The 22,812-nt window shown below is 41.0% G+C and overlaps 1 protein-coding gene across 1 annotated transcript in view; it reads right to left on the bottom strand.

Moving 5' to 3' along the window:
* Positions 1-8,294, bottom strand: part of KCNH5 (potassium voltage-gated channel subfamily H member 5) — a 302,764-nt gene extending 294,470 nt beyond the window's left edge. The window contains exon 1 of the mRNA XM_088025032.1: positions 8,222-8,294. Within this exon, the coding sequence (XP_087881158.1) occupies positions 8,222-8,294 (73 nt within the window). The remainder of the gene's footprint in view (positions 1-8,221) is intronic.
* Between the last annotated feature and the right edge of the window lie 14,518 nt (positions 8,295-22,812).

Below are 22,812 nucleotides of genomic sequence, written 5' to 3'. Positions count from 1 at the left end.
ATCTAAATGATAGTAATAACTAAAAGCACTGACAAAGTATTTGTTATATGCCAGACACTGTTCTCACTACTTTGTATGGATTACTTCATTTAATCCTCACTCCAGCACCATAAGCTAGGTACTCTTTTTACTTGTATTTTACAGAGGAGAAAACTAGGTACCAACAAGTAAGGCACAGAGCTAGCAAGCACTGGAGTCAAGACTCTCATGCGAGCCTATGGCTCCTAACCAACGTGCACACTGCCCCTCACAGAAAAAAAAAAAAAGGCATTATTTTTATCATTGTGTTTATTATGCATCCTCAGTGCTTATATCAGCGCCTAGCACGTAGGAGGCACTCAATACATTTTTGTTTCACTAATAAATTATTAACTAAACAGAGTATATGCGGGTCAAGCAAAAGGATGGGAGCTGTTTGGGGGGGATTTTATTCTGGGCCCATTCAACCCTTGTTGAAGAATTTTTCTGTTCTCCCAATGCTATAACTATATGAATATAAACTTATTGTGCTTTAACTTGCCCCAAATAAAAAATATGCCAGCAGACAGAAAAGGCTTACAGAAAAGATCAGGATAAAGATTAACTTCTCCCCTCAATCCAAGTGAGTTGTTTGATTTTCAGTCAAACTTGGCGATCTGAGGCTGGCCCTGCCATCTCTAAAAAGCCAAAATCCATTTTCTCTCGTCTGTGGGATTCTGTCCCGAACTACAAGCTGCTCCTCAAGGCAAAACTCACTCAGAAGATACTTAAACTGGGAAGGATCGATTCCCAAGGATAAAACTTGCCATCTCCTAACTGTGAAATTATTTCTTAAAAATTTAACTAGAATCTACAAATCTCTATACACTTTTCTTGTACAAAACAGCCTAGTTTTAAACCCTTAGAGAGTAGAACAAAAGCAGTAGGAAATGTTTTAGCTGTACATCAAGTTGGAATAGGAGATGAGCATGAGATCGCTTATATGTTCACCTCTCATGCTCTCATGAGTCCCATGTGATCTGCCCCATACAATGCAATTTCCGCTCTCAGATATACCCATTGACTAAATATTTTAAACTATTCAATCACTTATATAAGCTTACCTAATAGATTTAATCAGCATTGTTTTTGAAAAAATCAATTATGGACTTGTTCAATTTAGGAGACAAAATCAAAAAGCAACTAATACTTGGTGCTCTGTGCTCTTCACAGTGGAAGATATAAAAGTATTGTGAGGTATGACCCATATCATTAAGGAGCTTATTTCGTACAGCAACATGTCCATGACTTTCTAATTATATGTCATTACCTCTAGGAACTGCTATAACTGTGCCTCTAAGCTCAGATCTCAAGTCCCATACCTTTGTAATTAGTATTTATATTTTTCTAATGGGACCAGATGCTGAGAAACAAATCTATTTCAACAAAATAAAACAAATAGTTTTCAACCACTCTTCCTTTCTAAGTTTTTTTTAACTGCTCTTCAATTAATTTTTCTACCTTTTCCACGTGAAAACTTAATGTATCACAAAACTACTATCTAAAATATATACAAATATCTCAGGGTGCCTGGGTGGCTCAGATGGTTAAGCCTCTGCCTTCGGCTCAGGTCATGATCCCAGGGTCCTGGGATGGAGACCCACCATCGGGCTCCTGGCTCAGCGGGGAGCCTGCTTCTCCCTCTCCCTCTGTCTCTCCCCCTGCTCATGCTCTCTCTCTTTGTATCTCTGTGTCTCAAATGAATAAATAAAATATTTTTTTAAAAAACAAAAAATAAAATATATACAAATATCTCTTTATTAGTAATAGTACCACATACAACCAAAAACTAAAATAATGTCTAAAATTCACACTCAATATTATCACTTCCACCATTCAATCAAATATTCCAAGACAAAGCATTTCCAATATTAACTTCTATATTTTATAAAATGGGAATATTTACATGATTCTTTTTAGTGATTCTTTAGCGATGACAAGGAGTCATGCCATATATATTATAAAGCTAAGAGTATTTGGTGAAACATGAGGATTTTTTTCGGCTTTCTTGAGGTATAGACAAATAAAAATGTTATGTATTTAAGATGTACAACTTGATGGTTTCATAAATGTATACATGGTGAGGTGATTACCACAATCAAGTTAATTAACATAATCATCACCTCACATACTTTTTCTTTTTCCTCTGTGTGACAAGAACATAAAGTGGGATTTTTAAAAATTCCACTGTGTTATTGGTACAGGAAAATGTTTTATAAATGTCCATTTCTTAGAGCACATCAAACCACTGTCTTTGACTTGAATTTCCACAATAATAATTGCCACTGGTTTTGGATTCTGACTTTGTTATTTATGTTTACTGGATTTCACAACATATCTCCTTTATTCATAAAAGTGCTGTATGGAATGTTTTAATTTTTCCAATTAAAACTAATTTTGTTTGGGACATTTTGAAGCATCTCCCAATATTTGGTTTCTAACCCTAACAAAAAGAAAAAGAAATTCCTGAAGCCAAGATTCAGACTTGCTGATTGGCAAGAAACAAAACCTCTTCAAGTAGCATTATCTCCAACCATATTCTGGGGAAAGTTTAATAACTTTGGAGAACTTCAGAGAATATTTTATCTAGCTCTGTATTTTATTTTAAAAGTCTGGATAACATCAAAATACTAGAATCCTACAATCTCCTAGGAAAATAACTATAAATCTGTGAACTATCTTTCAATAAAATCAAAGCACTGTCAGGAACTCATTCTACTTCACTGATTTAATATGAATTATATCAAGACATCTGGTAGAGGAAAAATTTTATTGAAATAGAAAATATATATGGACATTATACGGCGTTTTTCTGCAAAACTTTTTATTTCATGGATATCACCACTGCACCAAAAATGGTTTATTACAATAAAGTTTTGTTCATCTGCTAAAGTAAATAGTATACTAGTCTAAAATGTATTTAAATATGTTCCTTTACATAAACTGTTTTTATTAATAGCCAATTTATTTAGTCACAAAATGTTGGTCGCCATCAACTAAAATAAGACTGCAATAATTAAAAGAAATGAATACGTTTTTTCATTTCACTTCCTTATACATCTTACATTTTAGATATTTTCTTCCAAGAGTAACAACTAACTACATTGGTTTTAACCTCCAATCAAACTCGATGGAAAAATCATGAAAACAGAAAAAGGAAGACAGGCACTACTTGGTTCACCTGTGCCAGAACCTATAGTGACCTCTTGTGGTAAATACTATCTACAGAGCTTTGGAGAACAAGACCTTTTCCTAGGCCAGACACTGGAGAACATAGAAGCATTGTTTCTCCGTGCTAGCAAACAGCCGTCACCAACAATGGAAGTAAAAGACAAATACTAACTAAACTAAAGGATTTCTTGTTGGAAGTCTACTCAGTCGTTGTCAATGAAAATATTCATAGTTGCTTTCTTCTATTAAAAACTATAGTGTCTTATATGGTTCTTTCAGTAGGGCAAAGGATGGCTGGGGACATGGAGTTCTTAACACCCCTGCTCCTGGAATCAAGCAAAAGATAGACAAAGAGGGCAATTTCTGGTGAAGACAAGAGTGAACTGGGGTAAGCAGCGTTCTGGTCAGTAAAGCAGGCTCTAGAGCCAGAGATAATCTGCTAGTTAATTTATAAATACAGTTCAGGGAGTGGTCAGTATAATTTCAACCTCTACGATGTATTAAAAGTAAAAGTGATACATGGTATGACCTGGGTTAAGCAATGCTTCAGACACTATGCAGTTCTGTCACTATTTCCTGAATAGTGGTTTAGATGTTAAAGAAAATCTTTCAAGAAAAAAATATCATGAACATTATATCAAAAAAAAAATCATGTTTTCACCATTTTTTACCTTGGATACTACTAAAAAGGTATGATACCTTTTTTTGGTTTTATTTTTAAAACATTAGTTCTCTATTTCTTCTCCTATAGGTTCCCTTTTAAGATCTCAGTTTTTACAAATGCTAATTATAGCAAAAAAATAATTGTGGATTTTCTGTAAAAGGTGACTGAGTCAAGAACGTGCTTGTAGAACATAAATATCTCAAGCCATAATGGAAAATCGAATATATTGAACTTCTCTTGCAAGATAAGTGGTTGATAAAATACTACCTTTTCTGTTTTCGTCTTTCCTGAGCCCCTTTTTTCCTCTAAAGAGAAAAACACTTCTAGTTTTTCATAATGTTTAGAATATTAAAGAACAATAATCAAATTCTAATAAAAAGATATTAAATTTGGTATGTGTCATATTTCAAAATAGCAACCTAGTTCACTGTCATGGACACTAATCATTTCTGCCTATTTGTTAAGGAATCAAAGACAACATACAAATAAAACGTGCTGCCCAAGGACATAGGTTGAAGGCCTTGGAAGTGTTGTGTTTTGTTTTGTTTGAGTCTAAAATTTCACCTATAACTCTTAAATATTCTTGATTTCTTTCAGGTATTTACCCTCTACCCACAGGTTTACTGCTCCCTACAGCCCAATGTACACTGATGAATAGCTTTCATAAATAATTGAAATTTAAATAAGGGAAGATAGCCTAATAATGTGCCAGATGCCGGTTCAGTCAATAAGCACTTCAGGCTGAGGCCTTCTATGAGACCTTTCACAGATGTGATGAACTAGTTCCCAAACTTTCTGTTCCTAGCAACTCATTTTGAACCTCCTGGCCAAAAATGTATTTAACCTTGCTATTACACTTATACTTTTGACCTTTACAACTTCTTAGACGATATCCACTAGAATCACATGTTAAGAATTATTGTAATTCCTTTCATTTATCTAAAACTGATCTTGTCTTTTATCTTAACACTAAAAAGAGGAATTCCCTACTTGTACTATTTTGGGATTTGGCCATAAAGTATGTTTGTATTCATCCTACTCAATAGCCCTCATTATTTTATTTTACAGACTTTGAATCACTAGTAGCAATTTGAAATGCTTCCCCATAACAGATTGAGTCAACCAAATAAGGAAAATAAAAATCCAATCTCAAGAGGTGTAAAGAAACTGCAAACAGGAGCTAGTACTACTGTGGGGCACAGAATACAGCACTGTTCGTCTGGGAAATTGCAACTGAAGAATTACGAACTTTATCAGGAAGTGCTCCATTTTAAAAGCTACATCCGAATAGACCACACTTCATGCTCTTTTGTTCCACGTCATCAAGAAGTTCTCTGATGGATGTCTAATTGGCTGAGATTTCAGTTCATTAGTGATATCCATGGACAAATAAGTGCCTATGTTTTTCTCTGTGTCTAACACTTTTCCGAATCTGATATCCCCCCCCAATTCTGTATCTCTGTTTCTGTATTTCCGTTACTTTCCACATCTCTCTTTTGCTCTTTGTGTGTGTGTGTGTGTGTGTGTGTGTGTGTGAGAGAGAGAGAGAGAGAGAGAGAGAGAGAAAGAGAGAGAGAGAGCTTTTTCCGGTACCTCTGTCTTTGTATCTGGCTGAATGGTTTTCTGTTTATCTCCATACATCTCTCTGTACAATTTCTGTATCATCCGACACTCATTAAAAGATCTGATCTTTTCATATGAAGAAAATGATGTTGTATCAGAAAGAGAAGCATTTCATGGGGTAAAAGTAAATAGGCAACCCCAGCCTATCTTTCTTCAATTTCTTTCCTTTCCACTAAAGCTCTGCCAACACTTCACTTTCAATGTGGTTAAGTTAGTGAATAATGAAATCTTCAATGTGACAAACCTCATCCATCTGTGAGAATCCTGAAGGGAATTTTCTCTGTGAGTCTCAATTAAATAATTTCTCAGAATGAATCTTTCTATTTCTCTGCCAAATCATATAGAAATGGCAACAACTGTGGGATACTCCCACATGAATGTGCAGACCAATTTAACACTGTAATTCTCAATTTCTGGGGTTCTTCCTGTAAAAGTAGTACTGAGACTTTCTAGTTTTTACTACCTACACATGCACATATACCTAGCTTACATGTCCAACACATTTCAAACAAAGCTCAGAGGTATTGAGAAGTGGTATTAAAAGTTAGCCATAAGCAATGAGAAGTGATATTTTAAATGCCAAAACAGATCAATTTTCATTTGCACTTGGTGTTATTTATGGAAAGAAGCATTAAACCAATGAAGCAATTATATAGGGGAGGTGTCAAAAAGATAAAACATTCATTAATTTGGAGGGTAATTGTAAAATAGAAGCAGCAGAAGCAGATATTTCTAAGCCACATTAAGGTAAAGTCTTAATTTCTTGTATATCTGCAATAAGAGATATTCCAAAAACTGGCTCATCGTTCAATCTGTAGAAGAAGTTTCAACCACAGATGCTATATTAGTCAACTTCAGTCAAGGAATTCTCATCTTCTTTCTGGTTATCATGCAGAGGAACAGAGTCTGTGGGTTTTATTTTTTTAAGGCCTTCTCTGAAAAGTCCTCTCACAGACCAAATTGCATGGAGTTGAAATAACCCAAGAGGATAAGAAAGCTCAAATAAAACGTATGTATCTTAGATAGTTGATCCCGATAACCTTTAAATTTCCCAAATGGGTTGTTTTAATAGTAACATCCCGCTGTACTCTAAGTCTTCGCTTAATATACATAAGGGTAATGTATAAACACAGAAATTGCCTACCGTTATGAATTTGTATTTTGTGTTATCATAAAAAATCAAAAATACAGTTGAAATCACACTGGAATGGTTAAAAATACTATAGATTTTTTTAATTAGACTGAGACTATTAGCTACTTTTTCAACCAAAAAGTCTGCTCTAGACTTGTAAAATATCAGGTGTTGACCAAAGTGGAAGAAATAAAGTCACAAGCTTCGAATTAAAACCAAATATCACAGCAGAGATTTATGAAAAATGCCTTGCGACACTTAAATGTAGATAGTCCCAAAATCAGGGGAAATATCTGTAAGCCTAGTTTTAGAAAAGATCCTAATCTAAGAATTAGTATAAACTAGTCAACCAATTCAGGGAAAGCATAATTATTTTTTTTAGTGTGACCCTCTCTTACCCACTAGGCAGACAGCTTCTTGAGAACAGAAGTGTTTTCACCATTTCTTTTATCCAAAGGACCCCAGAGAGTGTCTGTTGTATATGGCACCCAAATAAATATTGTTTCAATGAATGAGCAAACAATGAATTATGGAACTGCATAGAGTATTTCCATTGTTCTACTGTAATCAATATGCAGAAATATCTTTCTCATAAGTCTCCAAATAAGAGATCTCAAAATAAAATAACAGGCCTCTAAAGGAAAAAACTTTAAAGGATACTTCACATATCTTGCTTTAAAATTGGAAATTATATAAAAGAATTAAAAAGACATGAAAGATGGAGATTTCTGTAACATGCAAAGTTTAGAAGGTCTTAAAATGTGAACTATATAATGATCCCAATTCAGAATATCTTGGAGGAAATGAATTTATAAATGCATGGCATTTTAAAGACACTTTAAGGCAAGAAAACCTTACAATCAGTAGCAAAGTAGAATGGCATTTCTAAAAATTCTTTCTCCAGTTACTTTAAAAGCATGGTAGCTATTGCTTCCCTTTTACATTTCTCCTGTTTAAGTCAAATCAAATATATCATATAGATTAATATAGACCAATGCACACTGAAAAAAAATTAAAGAAACTTTAAACACGAACTTAACCATAGTAATTGCCTTCCCATTTTTCAAGTACTCTATTAGGTTCAACTCCAACTATTCTCCCCTGCACAAGGTTCCTTTCAGCAGTGCTCATTGGGCCCAAAAGCCATTCCAGAGACTTAAATCTTATTAAGTAGCCACTTTCACAGCCATTCCCAACTTGAGGGAAACGCTTCCACTAAGATTAACTCTAAGAATTTGATCAGTCCCTGAAGTCAGCTTGGGGAAAAAATGTGGGGAAAGGATGAGCAAGAAATATATCCCTCATCAAAGCAAAACTCAACTTTATTCTCCAGTTGAACCTACACCCTACCAGCTCTCTCTTCCCTTCCTCCCCTTCTGGGCTCTGGACAGGTGGGTGGTAGGTGAGTATGTCTTGGAGAGGGGATGCAACTAACTTTCCTCCACCACCTTATTCTGCTCCCCACCCCGAATCAGGTCCCACTAGTAACTGAAGCCACCAGGTAGAGCTGTCTGTATCCCCCTCCCCCTTAGGAGAGGGATGGGATGGGGAGGATGGGGGGCGCGCGTGGGCAGGATGGAGGTGGGGGTGTTCTGAACTGCAACTCTTCTTACCGCTGGAGCGCCTGACGATGTTCTCCAAAAATGTGTTCTGCGGTGCCACCAGCCCTCTCTTGCCCCCCGGCATCCTGGGTCTGAAGAGCGGCGGCCAGGATCCGCGGCGGGGGAGGGGGGGATGCAGGAAGAGAAGGTGGAGGAAGAGGAGGAAAAGGTGGAGAAGATCGAGCCGAAAGAAGTGGGGGCGCGGCGGCGGCGACGGCGTCCCCTGACTGTGTCTCCAGCCGGACCCGGATGAGCAGCTCTGGGGAGGAGGACCAGGCAGTTCATGGTAGTAGCGCTCCCCCGGCCGCCGCTGCCCAGTCTGTGGCGGTGCCGCACACGGGGCTCGGGAACTGCAGGCTCCGCGGGGCACAGTGCGCCTGCGCCGCCCCCGCTGTCGCTGTCCCGCCGGTGCTGATGCTGAAGCTGCTGCTGAGGCTGCTGCCGCGGCGGCGGTCGCCTGGGCGCGGACTCAGCATTTCTCCCGCTGCCCCGCGCCCCGGGGCTGGGGAGCGGGAAGTGTCAACTCAAGCTCTCGCTCCCAGTCCCTCTCAGTCCAGATGCGGACCTCTTTACTGAGCCTTCCTCTCCTCCTTCCCTGGCCCACCCCTCCCGCGCAGCTGGATCGCGGCTGCCCAGCTGAGCCCAACTTCTGCGGGGCGGTGCGCACGGTGGCCGCTCCTCTCTCTCCGGAGATCCAGACAAACGTTCGCTGTCCAATGGGGCCACGGAGCGGGAGAGGAAGTGAGAAGCGAGCAGGATGCCAGAGACAGCAATGGACAGTCGGAGGGCTTACATCTCAGCTTCTCCCGCCGGGGTCCCGAGCCCCGGCTGCTCCCAAAGACGCGGCTGTCAGGGCGAAGGTGTCGAGCAGCTCCCGCTCCAGCTGAGGCTGAGCGCCGAGCAGGGACTGGCTGGGAGGCGCGCGGGGACGCAGAGCAGCCACCTGACGCTGCTACCGCCCCCCTCCGGGCTTTGGCGCCCGAAGCTCAACAGAAGAGCCGTCAGCACCCGCCCTGCCCTACGCCCAGGAGCCGGGGCCAGTTAGGGTCTGCGCGCGGAGAGCGCGGGAATGGCCCCTGCCCCTCCGGCTGGAGCTGGCGCGCGTGGGAGTCTCCCCAGGGCCGCGGAGCACGGGAGGCGAGCGGCGAGCCCCCTACCCAGGTTAAGTTGCGGGAAAGGTTGCACTTAATGCAAGGAGTAGAGGAAGAGGGTGAATAATTCACACCAGAGAGAGGAGTGCAGTGGGCAGCATTTGTGGTGGAAAAACAGTAAAGGTGGTGGGAACGAAGCAGCACGGGGCGGGGGGGGGAGGAGGCTGCAGGAATCTTCTCTAAGAACCCTCCATTCGCTCAGAACCAGGGACGGAAGTGGAATCTTTAGAATACTTAGTCCAAAAGCCTGAAACTACCCGGAGAAGGGGAAATGGCATTAATTGTGAATGTAGCGCGGAGGGATGGAAGGAAAAGGGGGAGCTCACGCCTAGGCACCTTTTATCTAAGGCAGAGGTTCTCAAGGCGGTCCCGGACTGGCAGCATCTCCCAAGAACCTGTTAGAAATGCAAAATCTCGAGCTCTACCTCAAAGCTAGGTAACTAGAACACTTGGGACGAGGGCCAATAATCCGTTTTAACAAGCCCTCCAGGTAAATAGAATGCATTCTCGCTCAAGTTGCAGAAGCACGGATCTAAAGCTTCCCCTTCAAAGGCTCCACTGGGCCTATCCAGAAAGAATGACTGCTAAGCAGGTTCAAGGACTAAGGACAAAAAGTGCGCGCTGCAGAAGCGAAGGATAGTTGTGTGGGGGGCGTCCCCTTTTGCTGGGGTCATAATATGCTAGGCAACCCCTGTTAGAAATGGTCAAGGCTAAATTGCTACGAAGCGGCAGGAATCCTCAGGCTGGGGTCCCAGGAAACATCTGCTCAGTTCCTGCCTTGGGCAGGAAGGAAAGAGAGAAGGTGTCTGACTTTGTTTAGAAACCCGTAGATTACCAACCGCTGGCCTCGACTTTCGATCACTGTCTCTCCAGAGCACCCGGGGGGAGGGGGAAGAGGCTATTGTCTGTGACCGAGAGACACAGGATCCAGGTTTTAGCCTAGGGCATTTCCCCCCTCTCCACTCTGAAATTTCCACCCATTTGCCCAGAGCTTGGGCGGCTGAGTAAACCCGGAAGGTTGACGCAAGGCAAAGAGCAGTTTGCTGGACTAGGATTCCTCCCGCAAAAAAATCAAGAGACTGTGGAATAACACTAGGCTATTTTAGCTTTCTACTCAAGTACTGCTGGTGGTGCAAGTTAACTCCCCTACAGCGAGAAGGTCTTCTAAATACATTGGGGTGTATTTAGTTAAATAACAAGGGACTCAGGCACGCACTGGATCCGTCTAAACCGCCTGCCACCGACAGGAGTCAGAGATGTGGCTGAGGTTACAGCTCCCTCCCTGCAGTTGACTGGGTGTGGGTTAGGGGCGGGGCGAAGTGGAAAGGCGTTCTTAAACACCCGAAAGGATTCCTCCCTCCCCCATGGGTCTTATATAACCTGTGTTTATGGGGACTAACCTAATGTAAGGACACACCATGGTCCCTAGACTAATGAGCCATTCACAGACTGGAGTGGTAACAGACAGACTGGTAAATATATATATAAATATATATTTAAAACATATAAAATATATATATTTCATAGATTGCTATCCTAGACTTCTAACGTGATAAATCCATTATCATTATTAACAGGAATATATATATATAATATATTTATTTCATAGATTGCTATCCTAGACTTCTAACATGATAAATCCATCATCATCATTAACAGGAAATACTTCAGATCTATATGTTCTTTTGCACATCATCAGCTGCCCACATCTCGCCTCTGGGTATTGATATAAAACCTCTGTTTCCCAGCATTTCCCATCTAGTATAAATATCTCTGTTCCTAATCACTCCTCTGTGGGTATATTAGCTCACACTTCCCAAAGAGGAAACTCTTTTGGACTCCATTAAGACACAGTCACACAATTACTGGTAGAACTTCCCCATTTATTTCCATCTGCAGATTTAATTAAAATGACATTTATCTTTTCTTCTTTGTCCTTAATTGTATAGCATTATAAACTTTTGGATTATTTTAGGGTGCCTGGGTGGCTCAGTCATTAAGCGTCTGCCTTCGGCTCAGGTCATGACCCCAGGGTCCTGGCATCGAGTCCCACATCGGGCTCCCTGCTCGGCAGGAAGCCTGCTTCTCCCATTCCCCCTGCTTGCATTCCCTCTATCGCTATCTCTCTCTCTCTCTGTCGAAAAATAAAAATAAAATCTTAAGAAAAAAAAAAGAAGTGGTCAGGTTCTAGGCACATTTAAAAGGTAGAGCTGACAGATTTAAAAAAAAAACTTTTGGATTATTTTAATCATTGTAAAAAATTAGCAGTTATAAAATGTCAGACCTCTGGCTTCCACACTTTTCTTAAACTTCGAGTTTAAATTTTCATTTTACAGAGGAAGAAACCAAGACCCAGAGTGATGAAGTGCCTAGTCCGAGACGACAGAGTGCTTTAGAGGCTGCACTGAACCTAGAATCAAGTCTTCTGACCCTGTAGCAAGAGCTCCTTGTAAATAATAGAAAATAATCTGATGCTGCCTAAATATTGGTAACCACCAGCAACATCCAGTGATCTCTGTTGCCATCACTGATTTTGCAGCACTGCAGAGAAGAGAAACCCCTGGCAACAATTTGCAACAGCTAGCTCCTAATCAAAATAGAGCTAAGGAAAATAGAGTGGCACCATACGGACTGACGAGCCCTAAGGAATGTGCTGGCAGATTGCAGCAAGGTGCCAATACAGCATTTTAAAAGTGTTTTGCAGACAGAGTCCATATGTGGTAACCAAACTGCAGGATTTAACAGGTGAGAGAGATAGGAATCAAAAAGCTTTAGTGTCACACAAAGGGCTTCTTTTTGTTTGTTTCATTGCAAGGATTCCATTTTAAAGCAGAATCATTTGTCCTTTTCTTCTTTCTTCAGGCATTGTCATTAGAGTGGTGTTGTCTGTGAGAACCAAGAGTTCCAATACCCAGAAGTGTTCGCTGATGCCCAAGTCACAGCTCGGAAATGAATGGATGTTAGCTGAACTGCAGGTGCATTCCATTTTAACAGCAACTACCATAAAAGTGAAGACTTGGAAATCTGACATATTAGGAAGTGGTGGTTTGTAATCGGTACTGGTTCACTGAAGGATTCTTTTATCAAGCGCCCCTTCTTTGAAGATTTTTTAAATGTAGTTTATTTGACAGGAGTGGAATTATATGTAAACTCTCAGAAATGCCTTAGAAATAGGTCCAGTCTGACTTAATGTTGGACCCTTTCTGTGAAAATAGCTTACCCACTACTCTCTAGGGGAATGATTTTTCTCCCTATCTCCAATTTTTGTTTCTGAGATAACCTGGGCCTAGGTCTAAGGTGCAATCTGCAGATGCTGAATGGGGAGCTCAGATGGAGGAATGGGAGCAAAGAAGAAAGGGGCCAGAGGCTGCTCCCCAGCTTGGCCTCCAGGGTTGGTCTCATTAGAGCAGTATCAGTCCAAACGATTTCCTGCTCCCAAACCCATTTCCCAAGTGTCACTCTCTGTTTCCCTCAGAGCCCTGCCCCAGCTCTAGGAGCGATATACCCAAACGTTACTCCTTGGCTCCTCTGCATGCACCAAGTCCCACACTTGCACTTATAACCTCCCTCCTCCCCCTCCTCCCTTTCTCCCACCCCCTACCCAAACTAGGTTGAGAAGACGCAGAATGGACGGGAGAATAGCTGAATATTATATAGAGGGCCAGTGCTTATACTCTGGACCCAGACTGTCTGGAATTTAACCTTGCCTCATGCTAGCTATATGACCTCGAGTAAGTCATGTAACCTCGATTTCCCCTTCTGTCAAATGGGGGTAAAAATGATCTATTTAATAGGGCTGTTTTGAGGGTTAAATGAGTTCCTATTTGAAAGCCATTAAAATAATATCCGGCATGTAACAAGTACCATATAAGTGTTTATAAAGTAAAACGTTTTTATCCCCTTCTGCTTTCATTTACAGTAAAAGCTCTAGATGGTGATCATTACTAATGCTCACCAATATCCAGTTGCCTTCTCCACCTTCTTGAAATTAGTTGTGGCCATAAACTAGTTCTGATCCTTGAAATGTGAATGGAGGGGATGTGTGTTACTTCCTGGTGAAAATAAACAATAGCTAGAACTCAATTCTTAATGCTCCTCTGCCTCTGCCTCATTGGCAATGGAATGCCAAGCAACACGGGGAAAACAGCTGCCCAAAAGAGTCCCCTAGACCTACGGTGACATCATATAAGCAGGAAATAAGCTTTTGTTAATGAAGACCCAGAGATCCTGGCATTGTTTATCACTATACCATAACCTAATCTACCCTGACTGATACAGGTTATGAACTTGCTTTAGGTGCAGGAAATTAGGGGAACAATAATTCCTTGACTGCACGTTAGAATCACCTGTGAGTTTCTCAAAATCCCAACATCCAAGGCACAGCTCACGGACCAGGTAAATCAGAATTTCTGAGCATGAGACTCAGACATCAGCAATTTTAAAGTTCCCAGGTGACTTCAGTGTGCATCAAGGTTGAGAACAACCATCCCAGAGAAACGCTGCGCTCTGCAGGAATCTCTGGGATTTAGATACTGTGCCGAGATCCTCAACTCCCAAGAATCAGACCTGCAGTTATACGCACCCAGCAAAGACCCAGCCCTAATTGTGAGTTTCTCCATACTTATAGCTACTGGGCATCTCGGGAGAGTAATCTCCAAGACCGATGCGCTATAAATTCAAAGCCTCCAAACCACTTGCCTTCTCAGTGCAGCCCAATCCTTCTATGCATTCCTCAACCGTCCCCTCTGTTCTCTGCAGTAGGTTTTTCAAAGCTTCTCCTCTGTCTTCCCACCTCAGATGTCACCCTTTCACCTCTCAGTCTCAGAAGATGACTCACAGAGAACAGGTCATGCTGTCAATCCTTAGACCTCCTGCTTTGCTTCTCTCTCTTCCTTTTCTTCTTTCTTCTAGGTGAATAGGAAGCGATTTCCTTCTCCATCCCTCCACCAGTGCTCTGCATCCTATTCACTTGTGCCTCTGGAGGGACCTCATTTTACTAACTGTCCTCCCATCCCTTTGTGTCAATGTCTCAGAAGGGTGCTCTGTAGTAAGGACTCTGTAGTAAGTAAGGACCCTGTACTAAGGACTCTGTAGTAAGTAAGGACCCTGTACTAAGTAAGGACAGAAGTAAGGACTTCCGTGCCTCCTGTCCACTTCTTTACCCACCGTGGATTGGCCTCCACCCCACTTTTCCCTCAAACTGCCTTCCCAAAGACCATTCTCCAAATTGCCAAATCCCATGAGGCAATTTTATTTTTAATTTTACTTTACCTGCTTATGACATTGGTCCTGTTACCACTCCTCTCTTCTTAAAACATTCTCTCACCTTAGACGGGTTTGGAATACTGATTTTGTGACCTCAGCATTTTAATTAACCTATCTGTGCCGGAGTGTCTTTATCGGTAAAAATGGAAGAGTAATAGTGCCTACCTCATTTAATTCTTACATCGATGTAAGATGTAAGAATTAAATGAGATCGTACAGGTGGACAGCCTTGTATCCACACTTCTGAAGCTGAAAACTTTGAAATCCTTAAGTTTTCTTTTCACAGATTTGTTTGCCAGAAAAGCCTGACATGACCATTCAGGAGGCTATCTGTACTCTCTTGATCCCACTGGCCGTGAATATTGACATGTTTTGCTAATTCAACGCATCCCAAGTTTTCTCCCCTTCCAGTGTTTCCTATCTCAGAGTGCCCCCTCCACCTACCCAGTTGCCCAAGTCGGTAAATTGACCCTTCTCTATCCCGATCCCCCACCTCCAATGCTGCTCATTCTGCCTCCCATGCATCTCTTCAAAGTATCCACTGCTCATCATTCCTGGCACTGTTTGTGATCAGGGCTCTGCCCGTGCAGTCAGGGTTGAGAATTATTGTTCCCCTAATTTCTTGTACCTAAAACAAGTTCAGGGGCACCTGGGTGGCTCAGTCTGCTAAGCGTCTGCCTTCAGCCCAGGTCATGATTCCAGGGTCCTGGCCTGGAGCAACATCAGGCTCCCTGCTCAGCGGTGGAAGTCTGCTTCTCCCTCTGCCCCTCCCCCTGCTCATGCTGGCACTCTCTCTCTCTCTCTCTCTCTCTCTCTCAAATAAATAAAATCTTTAAACATAAAATAAAATAAAATAAGTTCATAACTGCATCAATCAGGACAGACTAGGTTATGGTGCAATAACAAACAGTACCAGAACTCATCTTGCCATTGCACTGCTGCAAAGGTCCTCTAACCCTGTCCCCCGGCTTCCTGTCTTTTTCTGTCTTACTCTGCTCCATTCCCATCTCCGAGCTCCATCCCAATTCATTTTTTCACCCTGTACTTCCTAAAATCTACTTACGTTACCCTTCTAAGTTCCCCCTTACCCTCAGGTGAAAGTCCAAAACCCTTAGCTAGCATTCTTCTATCCATCCCTGACTGACTCCCGCTTACATATTTATTCTCAACTCATCATTTCCCATTGCCCACCCCACATCCCCATACTTCCTTGTTCCCTACACTCCCTTTTATTCCTCATACTTACCATGCTCTCTCTTTCTTCCTTCACCTATGTCCTGTATCACCAGGCATATTCCTTCAGATCGTAGATTAGATATCATTTCCTCTGAAAAGGTCTCTTTGACTTCCAAGGCTGGAAAAGGAGCCCTTCCTGTGTCTTCTGCCCATGCCACCATACGCTTTCTTTACTGCAGGGGTTGTCTCACTGTTGTAGAGAAAAGATTACAAATACAGATGAAACCCTAGTTCTCTCCTCACCGGCGCTGCTACTAGCCAGCCACTTTGGCATCTTAGGGAGAATTAGGAAAAGAAGTCTCCTGTGGACAGTCACAGGACTAAGGCAGGCACACACACCAGTTGGTAAGATGATCATGAGCTGGATTTCACCCTTGATGGGCGCCCTTCGTGGGAAGAGGAGGGAGGCTTTCTAAGTGAGAGAACTAGAAAAAAAGGAAAAGCATAATAATAGAAAAGTTTATGATGTGTGACAAAAAGTAGATAATTCAGAATTAACAAAGAGAAATGGGAGACAGAATTAGACACAGAGTAAGGGACTCATTGGGCCACTTTAAGGAGTCTGGGCTTATTCTGTGGGCAAGGAAAGACATGTTTTGAGTAAAGAAGTGACATGGTATTTTAGGAGAAGGAATCTGTATGTAATTGGTGTGCAAGATGCTTTGGGGACTCATCACCAAAAAAACTTTTTGTAACAACACCATATGGTGATGGATGTTAACTAGACTTATTGTGGTGATCGTTTTGCAATATGCACAAATTCAAATCATTATGTTGTGTATCTGAAATTAATATACTACATGTCAGTTATATCTCGATTATTTTTAAAAAAGATGCTTTGCAGAGAGAAAAGACCAGGATTAGAGAAATTGTATGAGAGACCCCTGCATATGAGGATATGATATTTTTGATACATTAATAATTATCTCCCCCTGAATTTCATTTACTGATACTCTTTTGCTGTCATTACACTGTCACTCCTCACAAGAGCTCACTTCTTCTTGGCTTTTGAATTTCAAAAGCCTAAGCATTGGAGAAACAGAAACGCAATACGTAAAATGTTATGATAAAGACTATGTGTATTTTTACCAGGTACTAGACTGCCTTAAGTATTTTACATGCATTTTCTCATTTAATCTCATTTAATTCTTCTTTTTTTAAAGATTTTATTTAAAGACTGAGAGAGAAAATGTGCAAGTGAGGGGGGGGGCGGGGCAGAGGAAGAAGATGAGAGAGAATCCCAAGCAGACTTCACGCCGAGCACCGAGCCTGAGGCAGGGCTCAATCTCACTACCCCGAGACCATGACCTGAGCCAAAATCAAGAGTCTGACACTCAACTGACAGAGCCACCCAGGTGCCCCTAATTTCATTTAATTCTAATAGAGTAAAATAGAACTTCATCCAATCCAACAAATATTTATTGAGCATTTACGTACCAGGCACTACAGTAGGTATTTACATTATTCCCATTGAATCAGAAATGAAACTGAGGCACAGAGGAGTTAAGTAACTTGCACAAGGTCTCCAAACCTATATGTGTTATAGCTAGGATTATGTACCCAGGTATTCTCTTTTCAGAGCCCAAATTCTTAACCCTTCCGTTTAACCATAGCACTCTACTATTTCCCAAAGAACCAGCTATCTCATATGTTCCCAGTTCCAGCCTAGATAAGAAAAAAATTCCCCTGTGCTAAGAGAAGGGAACAGCTGGAGAGAAAGCAAAGAGTAAGGAAGTCCTGTCTCTACTGCAATGTGGACAGAGCCCTGGATTTCTAAGGGAAATAACAAAAAAAACCAGTAAGTCTGTGGGAGCCAAGACAGAGATGATCTACCCGTCTCCTGGGTAGAACTCTAGAGAAGTAACAAGACCCTGGAGAGGAGAGGGCTGAGTTGGGTGGCTCAAGAGATGGGATCTTAATTAGCACAGAGAAATTCCCCAGACCTTGGTGGACATGTGGACTTGAACACAGTGGAATAATTCTCGCATGCACTAGAGGGTCACCCAGGCATCAAAGAAAGTGAAACCCAGTAAAATTAAATCACCTATATTATTGGTTTTACCTAACTGTGTCCATCACCACACTGTGAACTCCTTATTATCAGAGATCAAGTCTTCTGCACATATGTTTCTTTAGCTCTGAATCAGTGCCTAGAACATGCAGGTTACAAAATACACTGATGTGTTATTCAATGTAACTGGGAAGATTTTAGTGTAAAATTAAAAATTTTAATTTCTACCCACACTTCACACAATACACCACAATAAATTCCAAATATGCTACTAAGTTAAACATGTAACAATTATTTAAAATAGGTTTCTAAATTATTTTTAAAACAGAGGAAATTATAAATAACAAGGAAAAGCAGTTTTGAGAACATCAAAATTCTATCACCTGCACACACATAAAAAGCATAACGTAGATGAAGAGGAATTTAAAGGAATGAGAAAAATTATTCATAATTCATATGATTGAGACTACTGGAAGACTATTTCCTCAAATGTTTTGTTGCTACTTACAATGAATGTGATAGCTGTAGACATAAACACTTTTAAATTTAATCTGTATTATTTAGAATCTGCATTTTCTCCATCACTGTTAAGTTTCTATAATCAACAAAGCAATAGGTCAAATCCTGATTTGTAGCATTAGCTGATTTCCATAGCTGACCAAGTTTCTAATGTGACATCACTAAACGTGGAGTTGGAAATTGATGCACACTAGCATACCATTATACAGAATTTCCACCTTACAGATCTAATAATCATAAATAATGTCAAGAATGTAGATAATAGCAAAAGGTAGTAACATAATTTAGGAAGTGATGAGTTTTGGGTATTGACTATGTTCATTTTTAATACAATTTAATTAATTGCAAATTAATATAATTTAATCTTTGTCAGTGACTACATTTCACAACGCACTCACAAAGATCCCTGAAATTTTAAAAGCCGGCTCTCACAAGCAGGTACAAGCTGGTTCTGGGACACCACAGAGCATCGGGCTCTGTTGCTGGGTGGAGAGGGCCTGTCTGCAGAACAAAAGCCACTTGCCAGGGGAAACCCTACTTGCAGGGACCAACAGAAGGGATTCTGCCCAGGGATTTTCGCAGTTTCTCAGTTTCCTTTTTTTGCTCTAGCCAGGTGGATGGACCTGAGTTTTTGTAGCCACCAAACAGGTCTGATATGTGGAGGGCCCTGCTTATTTATAGCACTTTCTTACTTCCATTTCTTAAAATGGCTGCACACAGAGGGTATTGCCTCCATTTTAGAGGTGAAGTGTTTTGGCTGTTAAATGTTGTCTCATTTAATCCTTGGAACAATCTGTAAGATGCCGGGATGCCTGTTTTTCTTTGTTCTCTTTTTTTCTGATAAACCAAGAGATGTTAAAGGTGACTTGCTCCAAGGCGGGATTCAAGCCCAGTTCTGTCTGACCGCAAGGCAACTTCCTCAGCCTGCATTCTCGGCAAATATAGGGTTACTTAGTAGTGAATAGATCAGCATCTGTAAGATGACTAAGCTTTTGACCTAAAGAAAAGAAAACTCTATTCACTGGCTTCCTCCACCTTCAACAAAATAGTCACATCATTGGCAAGCATGTAAATTCTAGCTTATATCTCTTTTTTTCTTTTTCATCAAGATAAATGAAGGTAGCAACCAATATTCATGTTAGAACTACCCTGTCATCAATGACAATCATAGGTCGACCACAGACTCAAGAGTTAAGCAAAAATCCATGAAAGTATCCTGTGAGAATCAACAAGCTACATGGAATTTATAATAAAGAGTGTTGAACATTTTAATATTACTTGAAAATTATATGCTACACATATTTTACATCAACAGCATGTATAATAAATCTAAATGTGTATATACATATATATATATATATATATATGCATTTTTTAAAGTCAACCAGAGTTAGCCATCAAACAGTTACCCACATGCTAGTGTCTAGATTCACCAATTCTGAGTTTAGCAATCCCAGTTCAAATAGAAAGCTTTATTCTCAATATCTCAACACCAGTCCAGAGGAAGCCCCCAATGGGCCCTACCCGTGGCACCAAGGACAGCTGCCTAGGGGATATGGTATAGAAAGTGGCTCATCCTGGGGCGTGTGCTGGGCAAGACCATGTTTGATCCTCTCACTGACTCCCAGCACCCCAAAAGGAACAGAGAAGCAGGACAAACAAAAACAATAGATTAAAAGTTCAGAGTAAAGTGGGTCCTCATAATAGTAGTTACTGTCATGTAAAGCAGTTCTGACCTTTTAACCTCAGGAAAGAAAATTAGCAAGTTACTCACTCTGTAGTACATCTGACACTCTAAGCTTAAATCATCTCCAACTCATTTAAATTTTCTCCTTTCCCCAAGGCGTCAATAGAGTTCCAGCCTTTAGTTGTTTATGATTCATTCTCTCTTGTGATCAGTATTTCTTGAGCTTCTACTTCTTCAAGAACTGGGTTAGGTGCTGTGGATCCACTAAGTTTACTCTAAATTTGATAAATGGCAAGCTAGCCTGATCACAAGCCCATCTGTTGTGTCTCAAACATCCTGTTCTGAATATGGCACCACTTCTTTAAAAAACAGTTTATGCCACCTCAGCTTCAGTAGACTAATTGAACCAAACATGTTCAAAGAAGCAAACTCTAAGAATAAATTCCCAAATGTCAGCGCTGTCTAGGAGGAATGAAGAAACATATGGGATCCCAGCCATTCTTCAAATTATTCATGCCAAGGTGTCTGAGGGGGCTGGGCTCCAGAAAACAGCTTGATGCCTTCCAGAAAAGTCCTATGGTCATGTAATTCTAATTGTAACCTTGAAAAAAATAGATTGTGCATTTAAAAAGTCACTGCAAAAAAAGATTCTTAACACAGAGGGCCATTATGTTATATTCCATTTGCAGTATAAAACAATGTTACAGCCTTAAAGTTGGGCAAGAAATATCCCTTATTGTAAGAACATCCTTTGCATGTGGATGTAATGAAAGCCATCCACCCTGTACACCATCTTTGGGGAGATCAGGCCAGCATCTTCTCTAGAAAGGACGATAGGGGTCTTTGAAAAAAAAAAAAAACTATGGCATGCATCTTACTTATAAAAGTGAACAAAACGTCTCTTATGCCAGAAAGAAATATATCAAAGTGGCTCAGATGTGTAAACCAGAGGCAGTCAAAAGAGAGTTTTTTGTTTAAAGGATATGGGCCAAAAAGAAAACAGAAACTCAGGAAGTTAAAGAAGTCAGCTCAGATCAGGAGAGAAAGAACAGCCTAAAATAGCCCATGCAAGTGTAGGCCAGCATCGGCATCATGGGCTAGGAAGACAGGAGAAAGAAGCTAGGAAAGGGGGGGCCGGGGGGTGGGGCTTGAGGGTCAGCTGTATGCTAGGGCCCACATCAGCTACTTGTCACAGGTAATCACTAATCCTCAAAACGTCTCAAGATAGATATTATTTACCCCACATTACAGATGGTGAAACTGACACTCAGAGAAAGCAATAACTTGCATCAGGTCACACAGCTAATTAAGTTAGGTTAAAAAAAAAAATTAAGGGGAGGGGGACACACTTTAGATTAAATGCTCAGAAAAAGTCTCTCTGTAGAGGTCACCTTGAAGCTGCAGATAAGGGAATGGAAAGAAGCTAAGCCCAACAGGGTAGAAAGAAGAGCAGTCACAGGAAGAGGGAACGCTCTTGTACCAGGCCTCAGATGAAAAAAAGTGGGGGACCTTACAGAAACCATAAAATAGTGGGGCTGGAGTGGAGAGATAAGGGGGAAAGGGGTGCAAAGTGATGTTGAACATAAATAAATGCAATCACATTCAGTTTGTAGACCAAGGCAAGGAGTTCGAACTTTTCCTTGTGAAGTATAAAGGGGAGCCACTGAGGCATTTATCCGTGGGGTGTGGCGTGATCACTCTGTGTCAGGAAGAAGCAGGAGAGGAGGGTGTGAGCTCAGCAAGAAGGCTGATGTCATAATCTAGGCAAGAGGTGAGAGTGTGCCGCAAAAATGAACAGTGGAGAATGGACCGGGGCAGGGCGGAGGTGAGCTGGGAGATCAAATCAACAGAGACTCATCAATGGAACGGACGTGGAAAGTAAAGACAAGACTAACCTCTGTCCCTGACGTCAGCAACTGGGTGAACAATGGTGCTATTGCCTGAGATGGGGAAGATCTGTCAGGGAAAGACATGTTCCAGGAGAGAAATCTGGTGTGGACATTTTGAGGTTGATATAGCCAAAGTGGAGACGTCAGGGAGGTGATTTGATGCACTGAGCCTAGAGTTCACGGGAGAGGTTTTGGTTCCGGAGAACAGATAGGGAAATCCCAACCAAGGGAATTCTGCAAGGATTTCCTCTAAAGGCGTCTACATGACCTCTGCGTCTACATTACCAGTTCTACAATTCCCCCACAAGGGTTGAAGAGCATGCTGTTGTATAGCTTTCCTCTCTTTAGCAAGTAAGGAGTTGGCAAGTAGAAAGAGGCATAATGAGATAAGAACCACAGCAAAAAGACTAAATCCTTATGGCACTATTCACGTGAGGAAAACCCTAGAAGCAAGCTAACTATCCATAGGTGGGACTAGGCTTAAATAAGTTATTACACATTCCTTAAATGAAATATAAGTCAACCACTAGAAATTGCTACCATAAATCTACCTTTATTTTCCAGTATGAAAGATATTCAAATTATATGGAAAAAAATATTTTACAAAACAACAAATGCGATATAATCATATCATTTATTTGTTAGAGAGAGAGAAATGAATAACCACACTGGTATGATCCCTGCCTCCCCAAAAAAAGCCTTGAAAAATATACATACATCAAAGTTTAAATAGTGGTTACTTTGGGTGGAGGAATTCTGAGTGAATTTTACTTTCTTTTTCATACTTTAGTGCATTACCAGGTTATTTTTACAATGAACACGCATTTCTATATGTGTATTTTTTA

The sequence above is a fragment of the Eumetopias jubatus genome, unplaced genomic scaffold (genome assembly GCF_037043125.1).
Source record: "Eumetopias jubatus isolate StellerSeaLion01/CBP00866 unplaced genomic scaffold, mEumJub1_p1.0 scaffold_7, whole genome shotgun sequence".
In the NCBI taxonomy this organism is placed as follows: domain Eukaryota; kingdom Metazoa; phylum Chordata; class Mammalia; order Carnivora; family Otariidae; genus Eumetopias; species Eumetopias jubatus.
The sequence above is the reverse complement of the archived record's forward strand: the minus strand, read 5'-3'. Positions and strand labels throughout refer to the sequence as shown.